At 54.9% G+C, this 13,183-nt stretch overlaps 1 protein-coding gene across 1 annotated transcript; it reads right to left on the minus strand.

Moving 5' to 3' along the window:
* Positions 1-683: 683 nt before the first annotated feature.
* Positions 684-7,548, minus strand: SMIM45 (small integral membrane protein 45). The gene is made up of 3 exons (XM_075751385.1): positions 7,230-7,548; positions 4,218-4,293; positions 684-3,726 (listed from the first exon to the last, which is right to left on the minus strand). The coding sequence occupies exons 1-3, from the start codon at positions 7,494-7,496 to the stop codon at positions 3,518-3,520; spliced, it is 552 nt and encodes a 183-aa protein (XP_075607500.1). The 5' UTR covers positions 7,497-7,548; the 3' UTR covers positions 684-3,517.
* Between the last annotated feature and the right edge of the window lie 5,635 nt (positions 7,549-13,183).

Raw genomic sequence — 13,183 nt, forward strand, 5'->3', positions numbered from 1 at the left:
GGGCATCCATTACAGGGAGTCAGCTTGCCGCTCTATGCCTTCCTCACTACAAAAGAGATTTTGAAGGGCAACGCAATAACCAAGGAGGAAAGGAGAAAGGTGTTTTGGTGAGGCGGGATGAGAATACAGGAGCAAAGAGAAGGAGAGCCAGGCACCCATAGCACCCACAGCACGGCAGGGGCGATGCTCACCTGCCTTCGGGTGGCCAGGGCTGAGGGGTGGAGGGGGAACCCCCATCCCGTGACCTGAAGCGAGCCATGGGGAGCGCTGGGGGAAAGCAGGGCTTGAGGCAGTGTAATTTCTCTGCTTCTTTAAAGGTAAAGAAACAGAGAAGCTGGAAAAGACCAACCTGATGCTGTGCACTATTTCCAGCACTAAGTATCTTCTCTGATGCTTTATGCAGTTTAATTCAGCGTCTGTGACTATTTCCCTCTCCCCTGAGGTCTCTCTGACTGCCCAGGTCCCACAGGGGAAAAAAAGTCTCAGTTTTCAGGCAGCGTTTGCCTTTGGCTTAATTATTCCCAGATAACCCCGCAACGTAGCCGGCACAGAAACCAGGCGGATGAAGACCTACCCTGCTGTAAGGGAAACCTCGCTGCAGACTGGTCCTTGCTGCCTGCCCCAAGCTGGAGGGAGGCAGCTCCCAGGGGGAACAACTGGAAAATAAAACATCAGCCGTGCAGTTTGTCACACACTTTTATTCCACTGGGGAGGGCTTTGACACTGTTGGCAATAGAGTACTTCGTAACTGTGGAAAATACCTGGCTTAATACTGATCGTGCCAGGACTAAACAGCGTGAAACATAAGCCAGAGGAGATGAATAACTAGTTTCTGTCTAGTCCAGCCCTGACCTGTTTGTTGTCTTCTTTTTGCTTGGTTTCTGCAGCCAGTCGTGGGCAGCGCAGAGGTGAAAACAGGCAGGACGGCACGCAGAGGACACAGTGGAGGGGAGAGGGGACCTCCATGGGGAACCCCATTGCACCACGCATGCCAGCTGGCTGAGAGTGGTGGTGGCATACCCAGCCTTTCGTTTTTACCAGGCTAGTGGTTTTCCCTCTTCTCTTTTGACTCAGCAGGTGAAAGTGGGTTCGGAGGAGGTGTGATGGCAGAGCAGCCTGTGCTGGTGCAGGCTGTGGGGATGGGGCTCCCCGTCTCACAGGGACAGTTTAACCTGTCCCTGACTGCTCTGAGCCCCTCAGCTCCAGTACAGAGATTTTTATTGCTACTGTATGGCTCAGCTGGCGTCTGTCTGCAGTGCAATCCCAGCGATGAGGGAGTTGAGGCCAGGAAGCGGGTTTCCAACCTGGCACTTGGAGCTATGGCTGGGTTGTGCCGGAGGGCAGAGGCTGGGAGTCATGCAGCTGAGGGTGGCACATCAAACCATACAGCCCAACCCCGCGGCATTTCCCTTTCACAGTCCCAAATCACCAAGGCACAAAAACACATGGGATTTACCTGTTTCAGGCTGCACCTGCACTTTGAGCCTTTGCTCACCAGGGTGAGCGTAACTTTGGGCACAGGGGCAATCCCACTCACTACATTTCCCTGCTGAGCGAGACTTCCCAGTTAGGCTACTTGCATCATGATGTCTGTTTTTTGGCTGAATGGAAGGACTCACAACTTGTCCTGTGGCTGAAACAGAGCCAGAAAGCTGCTGCCAGTGTGCCTGGGTTTGGTGTGGAAGATAATGGTGGTATGATTGCAACCTGGATGGATGAAATGTCCCAGAAAGACCCAGGATATTTACAGGATGTCCTGACCCATTCCTTCCTCAGCCAAAACCCATAGAGCTAAAAATTAACTTTCATCCCTGGAGAATTACCAATTACCAATTACCATCACTCAGACCAGCCCAGTGCACTCTCCTCCTTTCTTTGGGAGTGGAGGAGAACACTTCAACTGACAGGTTCGCAGGAGAGGCTGAGGGACACGAGCCCATCCAGGATCTGTGGCAGATTTGGGCAGCCGGCCTGAGGGACTCCTGCTGCCCAAAGAAGTCGACAGGGACTATGGCACAGAGCTGGCACCCCAGGAGCACACTGGGGATGTGGGTCGCCTCGACACCGGCAGGCCCAGGTGGCAGCACGGGATGCGCAGACACGTGCACATTGGAGTGATGGCACCAGCTGACATCCCCTGGGACATGCAGGAGTGGGGCACGCAGGACCCTACTGTGTCCAGAGTGCTCACAGGTAGCACTGCTGCACCTACTGCGTCCAAAGGGTGGGCAGTGGGCTGGGAGGAGAGGTGAGGAGAAGATCTTGATGAAACCTCCTGCCATGGGTTCAGAGCTCCCCTAAACCTCTCTCTGCACACTGGACGTGGCACTGGACTGCCAGGGAGGGAGAAGATGTGAATGTCCCTCTTAGCACCAGCATCACGCCTTCATACAGCGTTTTGGTAGCTGATTGGCCCCGGGGCAGTGCAGAAAGTGCAGGTAGTCTACAAACATGGGATTTTGTGCCAGACCTACATTATACAGCTGGGGTCCAGAAAGCAGAGGTGGTACAATGGGCCCATTTTGCCGACTGGATCAGTGTCTCTTCTCAGAGATGTGCATGGAAAAGGGGTCGATGGGTGCTTTACAGCTTTTGTTCAGATGACAGTTAAGGGAGAGCCCATCTATGCCATAGGCCTCTGGAGTGCAGGGGACTGAACAAGTGCAAGCTACCTCCCAGAAAAGTACCCCGTCTTACTCCGTGGCAGAGGAGCAGAAGGTCAGGCAGATCAGAAGAGGCTTATGTGGTAAATCTGGCAGCACTCCTTCATGGAGAGCTGCAGAATATTCTCAGCTTGACACAGGACTTGGACAAACCTCTGTAGTAAAGATCTTTAATTTGAATGTAGTGCATCTGCAATAGGTGGATGGGTGGATGGATGTTCTCCATCTCCCAAACAAACAGAGGGAAGCAGTGTACCTTTAGCAGGGATAAAGGCATTCGGTCTCTAGGGCTCGCTGAGTCCTCGGCCCCTCTGCACAGAGCTTCAGCAAGCTTACCAGCCCAGCACTAAGGGTGGGTGCTGTGAAGGGCTCAGCTGAAGCAACGATCTGGGTTGAAATCCCATTTATTTCCCCCAAAATACCCCTTGGACTTAAACAGACTCGGTTCGATTTAACCCAGTGACTAGAAATAAAATGCTCTGTATCCCTTTGCAAGCCTGGTACCCCAGCAGAGACCTTTCTTACTGAAGGTCACCTCAGGATGCCAGGCAGCTCAAACTCAAGTCATTAACAAGGGACTTTTCATTTGAGTGATTCATCAGTCTCGGCCATGGGGAGGAGCAGAAGTCCTCACAAGCTGTGAGTGTGTGGGAACCCCGGAGTCTATAGTGCCACACGAACCTTGCCTAAGAAGCAAAGGGGCAGAAAGGTGAGCGATGAGTACGAGACCCAGATCAGCAAAGCGTGGAGTGATAATCAGCCCCGCTTGCACAGGGCAGGACTGTCATCCCAATCGAGCCTTGTGGACTGCTGCCCACTCAGGAAAGGCTCTTCTGGACTTGATGGGCAGCATGTCAGACCTCGGGCACCCCAAAGGCCAGGTTGTCCCGAATCATCAGCGTCTTCCGAAGGTCTCGTTCCATGATCGGCCTCTGCGTTCGCCACTTATGGGCTTCCTGGAGTCCTGGCTCAAAATAGTAAATGCAAGCTCCAAAGCCCACCAGGATGAGAATGGAGATCATCAGATACACCGGCACAAACCAATCCAAGAAGTGGGGCATGGCTGCCAGAGAAAAGGGTAGAAAGCTTGTGCAGTGGGAACACCCAAAAACCACCTCCACTGAGCATCACGAGATATGTGCATCATCAGCAGTGCCCAGCCTCCCTGCACCCCTCCTCGCAGCCCCGCCACACCCCAGTTCACACTCAGTTGCACACCAAGGCACCTCATTTTTTGGGAGAGGACAATCCCTTTGGCTTGTTGCTGGGACCCCCTCACTGAGCAGCAGTCCCACTCTCTCCCCACAGAGAGGAGAGCCCATATACCTCCAGCCCTGCTGCCAGTGGTTAAAGGTAGGCAGTGGGTAAATACAGCTGCTTCTTATCTCTCATTTGGGGGTAAATCTACTGCACCTTCCCCTGATGCTCCACAACCCCTTTGAATTCTTGGGGCTGAGCTCTCCCTTGCTGCACCCGAATTGCGGTGCTTGGTTCAGTGCTGGTCTCTGAGCAGAGCCCAGGCCCCCCAGCCTCTGGGCAGCAGGAGCCACTTACTGGGAGCAGTCGATGTGCCTTGCCAGGAGCCCCTCGCCACCCAGGCGTGAGGTGCCGAGTCCGGAGCAGCGCCGCCCTGGGGAACACAAAACAACGCACCGCACGATCGCTGTCGACCCAGTGCTAAAAATAAGTGAGCAGGAAGGAGCAAACATCTCCCTGCCCAGCTGTCAGGGCTGAAGCTCTTCAGAGGGGTGGACGGATGGGGTCCCAGCCGCACAACCTGCTGGTGCCCTGGCCCACTCCCTTCCCACCATGATGGCCCTGCTGATGCTGTGCTCAGGGCATACACTCTGACCTGGGGCCATTTAAAAGCTATGATGGTGCCACATTTGTGACCATCCCTTATCCCCGTCCCTTGAGAGGGAGGGAGCAACCCACATTGCAACCCACAGCGGTGCCCAACTTGTCTGACTCCCAGCTGCCCGCTCTTATCAAAACACCCACCAGGGTGTGGGTCATGCAGGGGCAGAAAAGGGGATCAAGAAACATCTCCCGCCAAAAAGCACAACTATGGCCTCCCCTGGCACTGGGGCTGCTGGGTTTTGTACAGTGAGCATGCCTCTTGTCACAGGCTTCCGTGGATTAGACCGGGGGCCCTCAGGCTTGGGAAAGCACAGTAGTACCTTTCCAAAATCCTCGCCCCTTGGCAGGGGTGATGAAATGCCTCTTGACTTCAGCCAGGACGGAATTAGGGCAGAGCTGTGCCCACGTTGATCTCCTGCTTTTCCAGACACCTGAAAGCTGCCACCTGCGACCATCCCCCGAGTCACATGTCCCTGGCCTCCCTTGCACGGGTTCGTTAAGGGGGGGCTGGGGAGAGCTCTGAGCATCTCCATCCTCTTCTCCACTCCTGACCCGTAAGGCTGCTGCTCTTTCCCATACTGGAGTCTGGGCTTTTTTGAGGTTTGGTTTTTTTTTTGATACCGCAGTCATCAGTTGATTCCAATGTGCCCAGCAGCATTTATCTGCTTGACGCCTCTTGCAGCAGGAGAGCCTGTCCCTGCCTGCTCACCCCGAAACTGGCAGCAGGAGGGAAGAGGTTCATGTCTACCCTCTGAATAACACTTTTTTTGTCACAGGGTTAGATCTGAAATGAGCTGCAATTCTTGTTAACATAAGCAAGAAACTGCCAGCATTGGAGAAAAGGCCTGATTTCCTCCCACTTATTGGCATGGATGTTGATATTTATCTGTTCTCCTTGCACTACAGGGGAGACCTCAGTGGACTTTGCCTCCTCCTACCATGCTCTTTGTCTTTCAGCAGTCCTTGGTTTTGCTACCCACGGCGCTGCCCCTGCCATTGCCAAGTCCTGGAGGACTTTTTCTGTCTCCCTCTCAATGATTTTCACCTCCTTTTTGCTGGGCCCCCGCTCCACCTGATCAAGAGCAATGGGACCGGGTGGCTCAGCATCAGCCACCATTTGGCCAGGAGCAAAGGGGCAGTCTGGGCACCGCTTCTGCCTCTTCATGGCTGCCTCTGCCTTCCTCAGGCAAGTAACTTCGGGAGCAACCCCCCTGCCCCAGCCTGCAATAATGTCACAGACATGTTGTGGGGTGCACGGATATCCCGCTGTGGGTTTTCCCTTGCTCAACTCATCCTGAGAGACTGTGGAAGGAATTAGGCACAAACCGCCCTCACTTGGGGCATGAACAGGAGTCTGGTCTGAGGTCTGGGTTTGGCCAGAGGTCCCTCAGTGCAGCTTTCCTACGTGCTCTGCAAAAGTAGCTCCTGCACACCCCCTGCACCCCCAGCTGCTGCCACAGCCAGGCTGGGGGACCAAAGCTGCTGCAGACCCCTTCTCCGGAGGTGCCCCAGCAGCCGATACCAGTCCCCAGCTGGTGACAGCAACGGGGCAGGGTTAGGGAGCCTGGGAAGTGACTCCAGCTTGGACACCCCCCCCCCCCGGGGTGATGTGAGGAAAGCCAGCAAGCTCATTTCCTTCCCTGATGATCTGCTTTCCAAACCTGGGAATGAAGCTGCCATCCAAAAAGCACCGCAATAAAAAGCAGCCCTACAGACTTCTCAATTTATCCTTCCTCCGTGACTAGCAGAGCCAGCATTTCCCAACTCCTCGCCAGCAACCTATTCTTTGGTCTACTTGCTATGGAGCCCTCACACCTTGTGCCACGTTCCCCCCACCGCTCACCCGTCCCTGCTCCCCCTGAAAAAGGGTCCTTGCCATGGCCAAGCCGAGGGTTGGGCATAGTGTCAGAGCCCCCCCCCCGTCCCAGCCTCTGCAGGGCCGGCCCAGCAAGGCACTTGCTCTTGTCAGGTGAGTATGCTGATTTTGGCTGCAAATGCTGAAAAGAGGGAGTTTCATTCAAAGATGTCAGCTTTCTGGAGCAGCTCTGCAGATACTAAATGTGCCTTAACCCTTGCTGGACCAGTTGATCTCAGCACCCCGTTTTACCGTGTGGCATCTGTGTCCCCCCAGAGACATGAAAGAGGCCATGGTCTTTCAGCTGAGACAGCATCTCATAGAGGTAAGCTCACTGACCCTTTATAAGCCCATGCTACACGTGTCACTCCAGCCGCTCTCCTTCAATGTCACCCCTGGATCCTCCCTGCCGCTTCCTGCTGCCCCTCGAGGTGCCATGGGTGCACTTGTGACGGGTGCCCCGGGGGGCACGCTGCAAGTCACGGGGCAGAAACTGCTTGGGTGGGGCCAGGAGAAGGGAGAGGGGGTTTGCAGGAGACACGGACATGCAGCGGTGACCGGGCAGGGGTGAGCGAGGCAGCAGTGGTGCCCATGAAGAGTGCCAGGACACAGGTGACTTTTTGGGCACAAAACCCTCCCATGTGCACCGCCAGGAGCACAAACCAGGTTGCAGTTTTACCAGCCACGGGCTCACCCCGACCACAGAAGATCCCCGCAGGACTGGGCACCCTGGGGCAGCTTGCAACTTGGGGCAAGGAGTTACCGATTGTCGGGGATCCAGACACAACCCCGCTCCCACGCATCCCATCCCTGACAAACACCCGCTACCTGCCCTGCAACGTGCCACCTACCTCCTTCCGCGGGCGCAGTGCGATGGGATGAGAGATGGGAGAGCTGCTCCCTCTGGCATCTGCCGGGGCCCGTCCGGGATGAGTCAGGCTCCTTTCCCAGCCGGGCAGTGCCAGGGAGAAGGGACCCCGCTCCGGGAGAGCAGGGCCACAGCGAGAGGCGACAGGCGCGGGGCGGGAGGGAGGGAGGGAGGGAGGGAGGGATGGCGGGAGCGGCCGCGGCTGGCGGGACTGTGCGGGGCTGACACGCAGCCAGCAGCGCGGCCTCATTCCCCACCGGGGCTCCTGGGGGCTTCCCCCATCGCCTCCCCGGCAGCGTCAGCCCCCCCCTCCAGCCTCCCCAGGGCACCCCACCGCCGGCCTCCCACCCACCCCCCCCCCCCCCCCGAAGGAGGGACTGTCTGCAACCAATTGCATCCCCGCGGGGACGGGGGACGGGGACACACACGCATTTTAGCAGCGGTCGTTATGGCAACGGGCCTCCCGAGCTCACCCGCACATGGTACCCGGGCGAGAGCCACGGGAGAGGCGGCCGAGGGATGCTCTCCCTCCTCCCGCATCATCCGCAGCCCGGGCTGCAGCGCCGGAGGACCTGCACTCCGCCGGGCTTAGAAGGAAAGATGGGGTTGGGGAGGAGGAGAAATGCTGGGGGAGACGGGTGTCAGCTTGGGCTGATGGAGATTTACGGGATTTTAAGGCTCCACACATTTACCGGTGTGCCCACCCCACGCTCTGGGGGCTGATGGCTTGTCGGCAGCGGGATGGAGGCAGGGAGAGGGAGGGGTGGAAGGGGAGGGATGTTAGTACTTTTTTTAGGGGTTTTATGAAGAAAAAAAAAATTAAAAAAAAAAAACCGCCAACACTTTGACCAAAAGTATCTTACAGCAGAAAACAGGAACAACATTTCTGTCTGAAGTAATATTTTTGCATTCAGTGAAATACCTTGTTTCCTGAATCCATTGGCTCTGTCATTGCTGCTGCTGACGGAAGCAGTTTTGTTAAAGTATTTTCAGCTTTTTAGCAGCACGGAAATAGGAACAACCAAACTGGTTTGGTTTTTTGGTTGTGGAGGTTTTTTTGCACGCAGGGAAATTTTCACTGTGACCCAGAAGTCGTTTAATGCAAAAATGTTTTAACAAAATCGATCAAACAACTGGCTCCGGCCCCAAGAGCTGCCTGCTCTCCTGCCTGCGCTCTCCAGCCCTGCCTGCACTTTCCAGCCTGCTGGCTTAGTCTCTGACACCTACAGCCCTGCAGGTGGTCTGCGGGGGGTGGTTGTAAAGGCTTGCGTGATGAGCCCCGAATTTGCGCCTGCTACACTCCTGTGCCCCAGGAGCGGAGAGCTGTGAGGTTTGGCTTCCCAGTAGATTGCGTTTCAGGCACAAATGGGTTTGTCGCTTCCCCAAGCCAACCTGTGGACGGTGACAGAGCCCACGTGCGCTTGCTGGCTCCAAAGGTAATGCACCCAAGGGGTCTGTCGCCTGTTCCGTGCCAGGGTTTCATCCATCAGTGCGGAGACAAGGCTGTGCTGGGATCCGTGGGAGCTGGCTGGTGTGCTCCGTGATTTCCTCCTCATCCTCCTTTTGTCCTCCCAAGCCCCCTTCTGCTTGATTTAACTTCATAATAGCTTAGAAGCATTGCAGTATAGGCTTGGTGATCCTCCTGTACCTCGCAGGATAACTGCACAGAGGATCAGGTCCATCAAGATTAGCTAGCTGCTGCTTGGTTTGCTCCAGCAAGGTGGGCACTCCAGATGATTGTCATGTGCCTACAGAGAGGAGCCTGCAATCGTACCTTAATTTTGACATCGTTGAAGTTCAGCCATGATACCCACCTTGACCATCAGCATGGTAATCTGCTTCACTAATCCCTCCATGAAAGAAAATGAGAGGGAGATCAGTGGTGGCTGGCACAAGGCAGGAGACCATTCATTTCTCCAGGAGACTGGTCACTGCCAGAGCCACAGGCCTGCAGGGCCAAGCATCCTTGAGGACATTGTGCCAAAACATGTAAGATCCCCTCCAATCCCCAGCCAACCATCCCAGCTCTCTGTCGTAGGTCACCCCAGGGGGACACCAGAGCCAGTATGTGTCCATCGGCCTGCAACACTTCCCTGGGTTTAAGCTCAGGCTTAATGCTAGCATGCTGCTCATGCAGCCAAAATCCCAGAACAGCCATAGTTTTATCTCACGGGGTCATTTTTTCCCCTGACTCACTTCCCTGCCATGCAGCACTGGGAGGGCACGAGCAGGGATCACCTCTTTCCGCAGCCACCACCACACCGGTGGGCTTGTGCAAGTCATAACATGGCAGCTTTGCTTGCTTCAAGGAGAAATTCCCCCAGCTGAGTTTGAAACACCCTTGGAGGCAGTGGGAAAGGAGCACTGGGCTTTGTGCTACTGCCGGAGCTGGGACATGCTTGCAGACCCGCTGACTCTGATGCCACAGCAGGTGCTTGCTGCCTGTGACAGGGCTCTCAGGTGCCGTCACATCCTTTGGTTTCTGACAAGAGCTGTGGCATTGAGACGGCTCCAGGCATCGACATGCCATGTACAGCTTGAAGCTCATGGAAACGCTTCAGCTGCAGTTCAGCTTTCACTACGAATAAGGATGCTGTGTGCCACTCGGCATCTTCCAGGCGTAAGCATGTGCGTATCATCCTGCCCAGTGCCTGCAGGGCTTCCAGCCCCTTCCACCCAGCTTGGAGGAAGCCCCTGAGGAGCTGTGCACACATGGCCCCCCCGAAACTTCACCCCAGGATACCTGCCCACCACTAAGCCTCCGACTCCCTCCATATCTCTGGGCAGCCACAAATTCACCTGCGTGAGGAAGGCAAGCATGGGGTCAGGATTGATGTGAGAAGGCCACCCAGCCAGAGCAGAAATCACGAGACCCTTCTCAGACGAAAGTCCTGGCTGTAAAAAGAGGAGATGGTTGGGCAACCTCAGGCATGCGCTTCCCATTTGCAATGTGCCCATAAATCACAGCACGAATAACATACTGAGCTTGGCTTAATCCCAAGCCTGATTGTTATTCCAGTTTTTCCTGACAAATTTCCTCAACTGTTCTTTAGTGTCCTTTAGGATTTTATCGGCATCTTCTGAGATAATCAGACACAAGTCTCTGCCTGTCTTTAAGGCAATGGCAATCCCCCAAATACTAGTCTCCCAAGGTAGGTAGAGGCATGGGAGAAGATGGACTTTATCAAACTAGCCTCCTCCAAGGTCCGCAGTGGAGGACAAAACTCCAGAAAGAATCACAGAAATACTTCCCTGCTCTGCTGCTGGAGGTGAGGGAGCTGCCGCAGGATGCAGAAGACACGCTGTGTGCATGGCAGGATATCAGTCAGATACTCTGGTGGGAAAGCAAAGTAACCCGCCTTCTGGGTGCTACTGCAGCTTCAAATAAGGAAACCTATCTGAGAGGCTTTGCTGAGCTGATCAAAAAGCTAAGGAAATGTGTACGGTGAGTTAAATTAAAGAGCAGAATGGGAAAAGCTGACTTACTTTGGGTCTAATGATAGCTGGGGACAGCCTTTGCCAAAGGAAGCTGAAGTTGCCAGCAACATATGTGGAAATGTCATTAGTTTCCCTAATAATGTGCACTTGCTGCAAATTATATAGTTTTTTTCTATTAGTCAGGGAACAAGTGCAATCAAATACACACGAGGTCAGCGCTGCTCCGGAGACTATCTCCAAAGCCTGTCTCCATCGCTCCTCTGGCTGCTTGGGGAGAACCAAGAGAGCAATCAGAGAGAAAATATCCTGAGGTTCAGTCGCCAACCCTCTGGATGAAGCACACAACAAATTGGCCAAGGATATCCGAGGGCAATGTGTGTTGTACAGTATTTTTTGTAGCGGCCAGTCCTGCTGCAGGAGTGACTGCTCCATTCCCAGGGAGCACCGGTGATGGCCAGGCCAAATCTCGGTGACGTTAATTGTCTTCGTTGGCAGCACCAGAGCATTTTCACAGGGGCTACATTACACTTCTACTCATTTTTGGAATGGTTTGTGCTACTAGAGCAATGTCCAATGGCCCACAGGGTGAAATCAGGAGCTCTCCCCTTCTGTATCATGCCCTGCTCTTGCCCCTTCTACCTGCGCTGGGAGCCAGTGTGCTGGCACCCCTGCTACAGCTCTCCTGCACCGCTTAGAAGCAGAGATGGACTCATTATTCCCATTTTGCAAACTGGAAACGGGGCGGAGAGAGGTGAAACAGCCTGACATAGTCACGCAGTGGTATGTAAAATACACCCCAGCCTCCAACACCAACCGTGTTTCATCCCTCTCCCTTCCTCTCCTTGCCAAGCTACAGATCCAGACAAGAGCTGCAGGCACATTGCCAGCCTGAGTCTCCACCTCCTTATGCCATCCTCTACCATGAAACCCAGTTTTTAAATGCTACGCTTTGACATTAGATCTGTTTTACACCTCTTGGCCCACGGGTAAATAGCCAACGAGGGTGCAGGACGATGACTCCTGTTCTCCCTCCTGGTTCCCCGCAGAGCTGAGCTTGCTCTGCAGGCTTTGCATCCCCCCGCGGAGCATCCCTGCCTGCCTTTCAAAGAGGAAGGAAAGCAAAGCGAATCTGCCTGGCGTGGCTCGTCGTGCCAGCTGTTGTGCAATGGTTTTGCATCCCAGGAGGAAACTGGCTGTGCCAAAGCCTGGATTTTTAGGCAGGGACCACCAGCACTACCGCTGCCCCCCTCCGAGCCACCCTCAGGTGGGTTGTGTGCCCAAGGGTCCTTCGTTAGTAAGGGGCTATGGGGGAGGCATTCTGCCAGCGAAAGGGCGCAGTGAAGGTGGGGCACGTGGAGGAGGGAACAGGGTGAATGTCCCCATGGGAAGGTGGGGGTCCATCCTGCGGAGGGAAATCTGCCAAGGCACGGCCAAGAAACCTGCTGGGGACAAGGAAAAATAACTGTGGGATCGGTGGTAGCTCATCTGGACCCACTGAACCTCAACAGACACCAGTGCTGTGAGAAGGAGGAAGCCTGCAGCGACAGGGGACAGTGCGCATGTCTCCGACCAGACACTGAAGCCACTCGGGTCCTTCTGCAGGGCCAGAGAGTAGGCAACAGGGAGTAGCAGGGGGCAGAAAGAGGACAAGCACCTTTTAGGTAGGTGCCAGAGCTTTTAGCATATTTCCACACCCTCAGCAGCCCAAAAGGAGCATTGTCCCAATTGGTCCCCTTGACCTGGGAGCTGCCTCTCAGTATTTATTGCATCTGCCTGCCTCCCATCTTTAGGACACGTCTGCCCTGGATTCATCCTCCCTTCCCCCTGTTGAACTCAACAACAACCAGAAATATCCTGTAATCTCTTCTGCTTCACCTGTAATTTGTCTCATGCTGGCAACGAGCAGAACCGTCTGCCTTTGTCAAGATCAAAAAAGGCACGGCAGCCATGTGATGTCAGCTTACATTAAACCCCCCCCTCTTTCCCCTCTGCCTCCCCTCTGTGGCTCACTGCAGAGGGGGGAGATGCGTCTTCATCCTCCTGCAGCCTTCTTCCCCCCCCCCCCCCCGCCATGTCTCCTGCCATTCGGAGGTGCCCTGGTCGAAGGGGCAGGGAGAGCCAGCCCCAGCAGGCAGTGGACCCTCCTCCACACTGAGCTGGATCCAAACCCAGGGACAAAGCAAAGAGCAAGAGATGCAGCAAGGTGGACCACAGGCCACCAAAGGACATTGGACCTCTGAGGGCTTTACATCACTGCACATCATCATCCTGCTCTGACCTTGAAGTGAGAAAAGCTCAGCCTACCTTAATAACTGCAGTGCTTCTGCACGGGCTCCTTCCTGCCTGTATCATAGGCAGGGGGGAGGAGGTAGGAGAGGGGTTGGGGCTGCTGGAGCTGCTGCAAAACCTCACACAGAACAAGGTAGCGTGTGAAGCTGGGCGCTGCTGCTGTACACTGTTAAGGACATTCCCTTCCTTATTATATCAAGTGGTCTTCAT

This window comes from Balearica regulorum, chromosome 1 (assembly GCF_011004875.1).
Source record: "Balearica regulorum gibbericeps isolate bBalReg1 chromosome 1, bBalReg1.pri, whole genome shotgun sequence".
Taxonomy (NCBI): Eukaryota; Metazoa; Chordata; class Aves; order Gruiformes; family Gruidae; genus Balearica; species Balearica regulorum.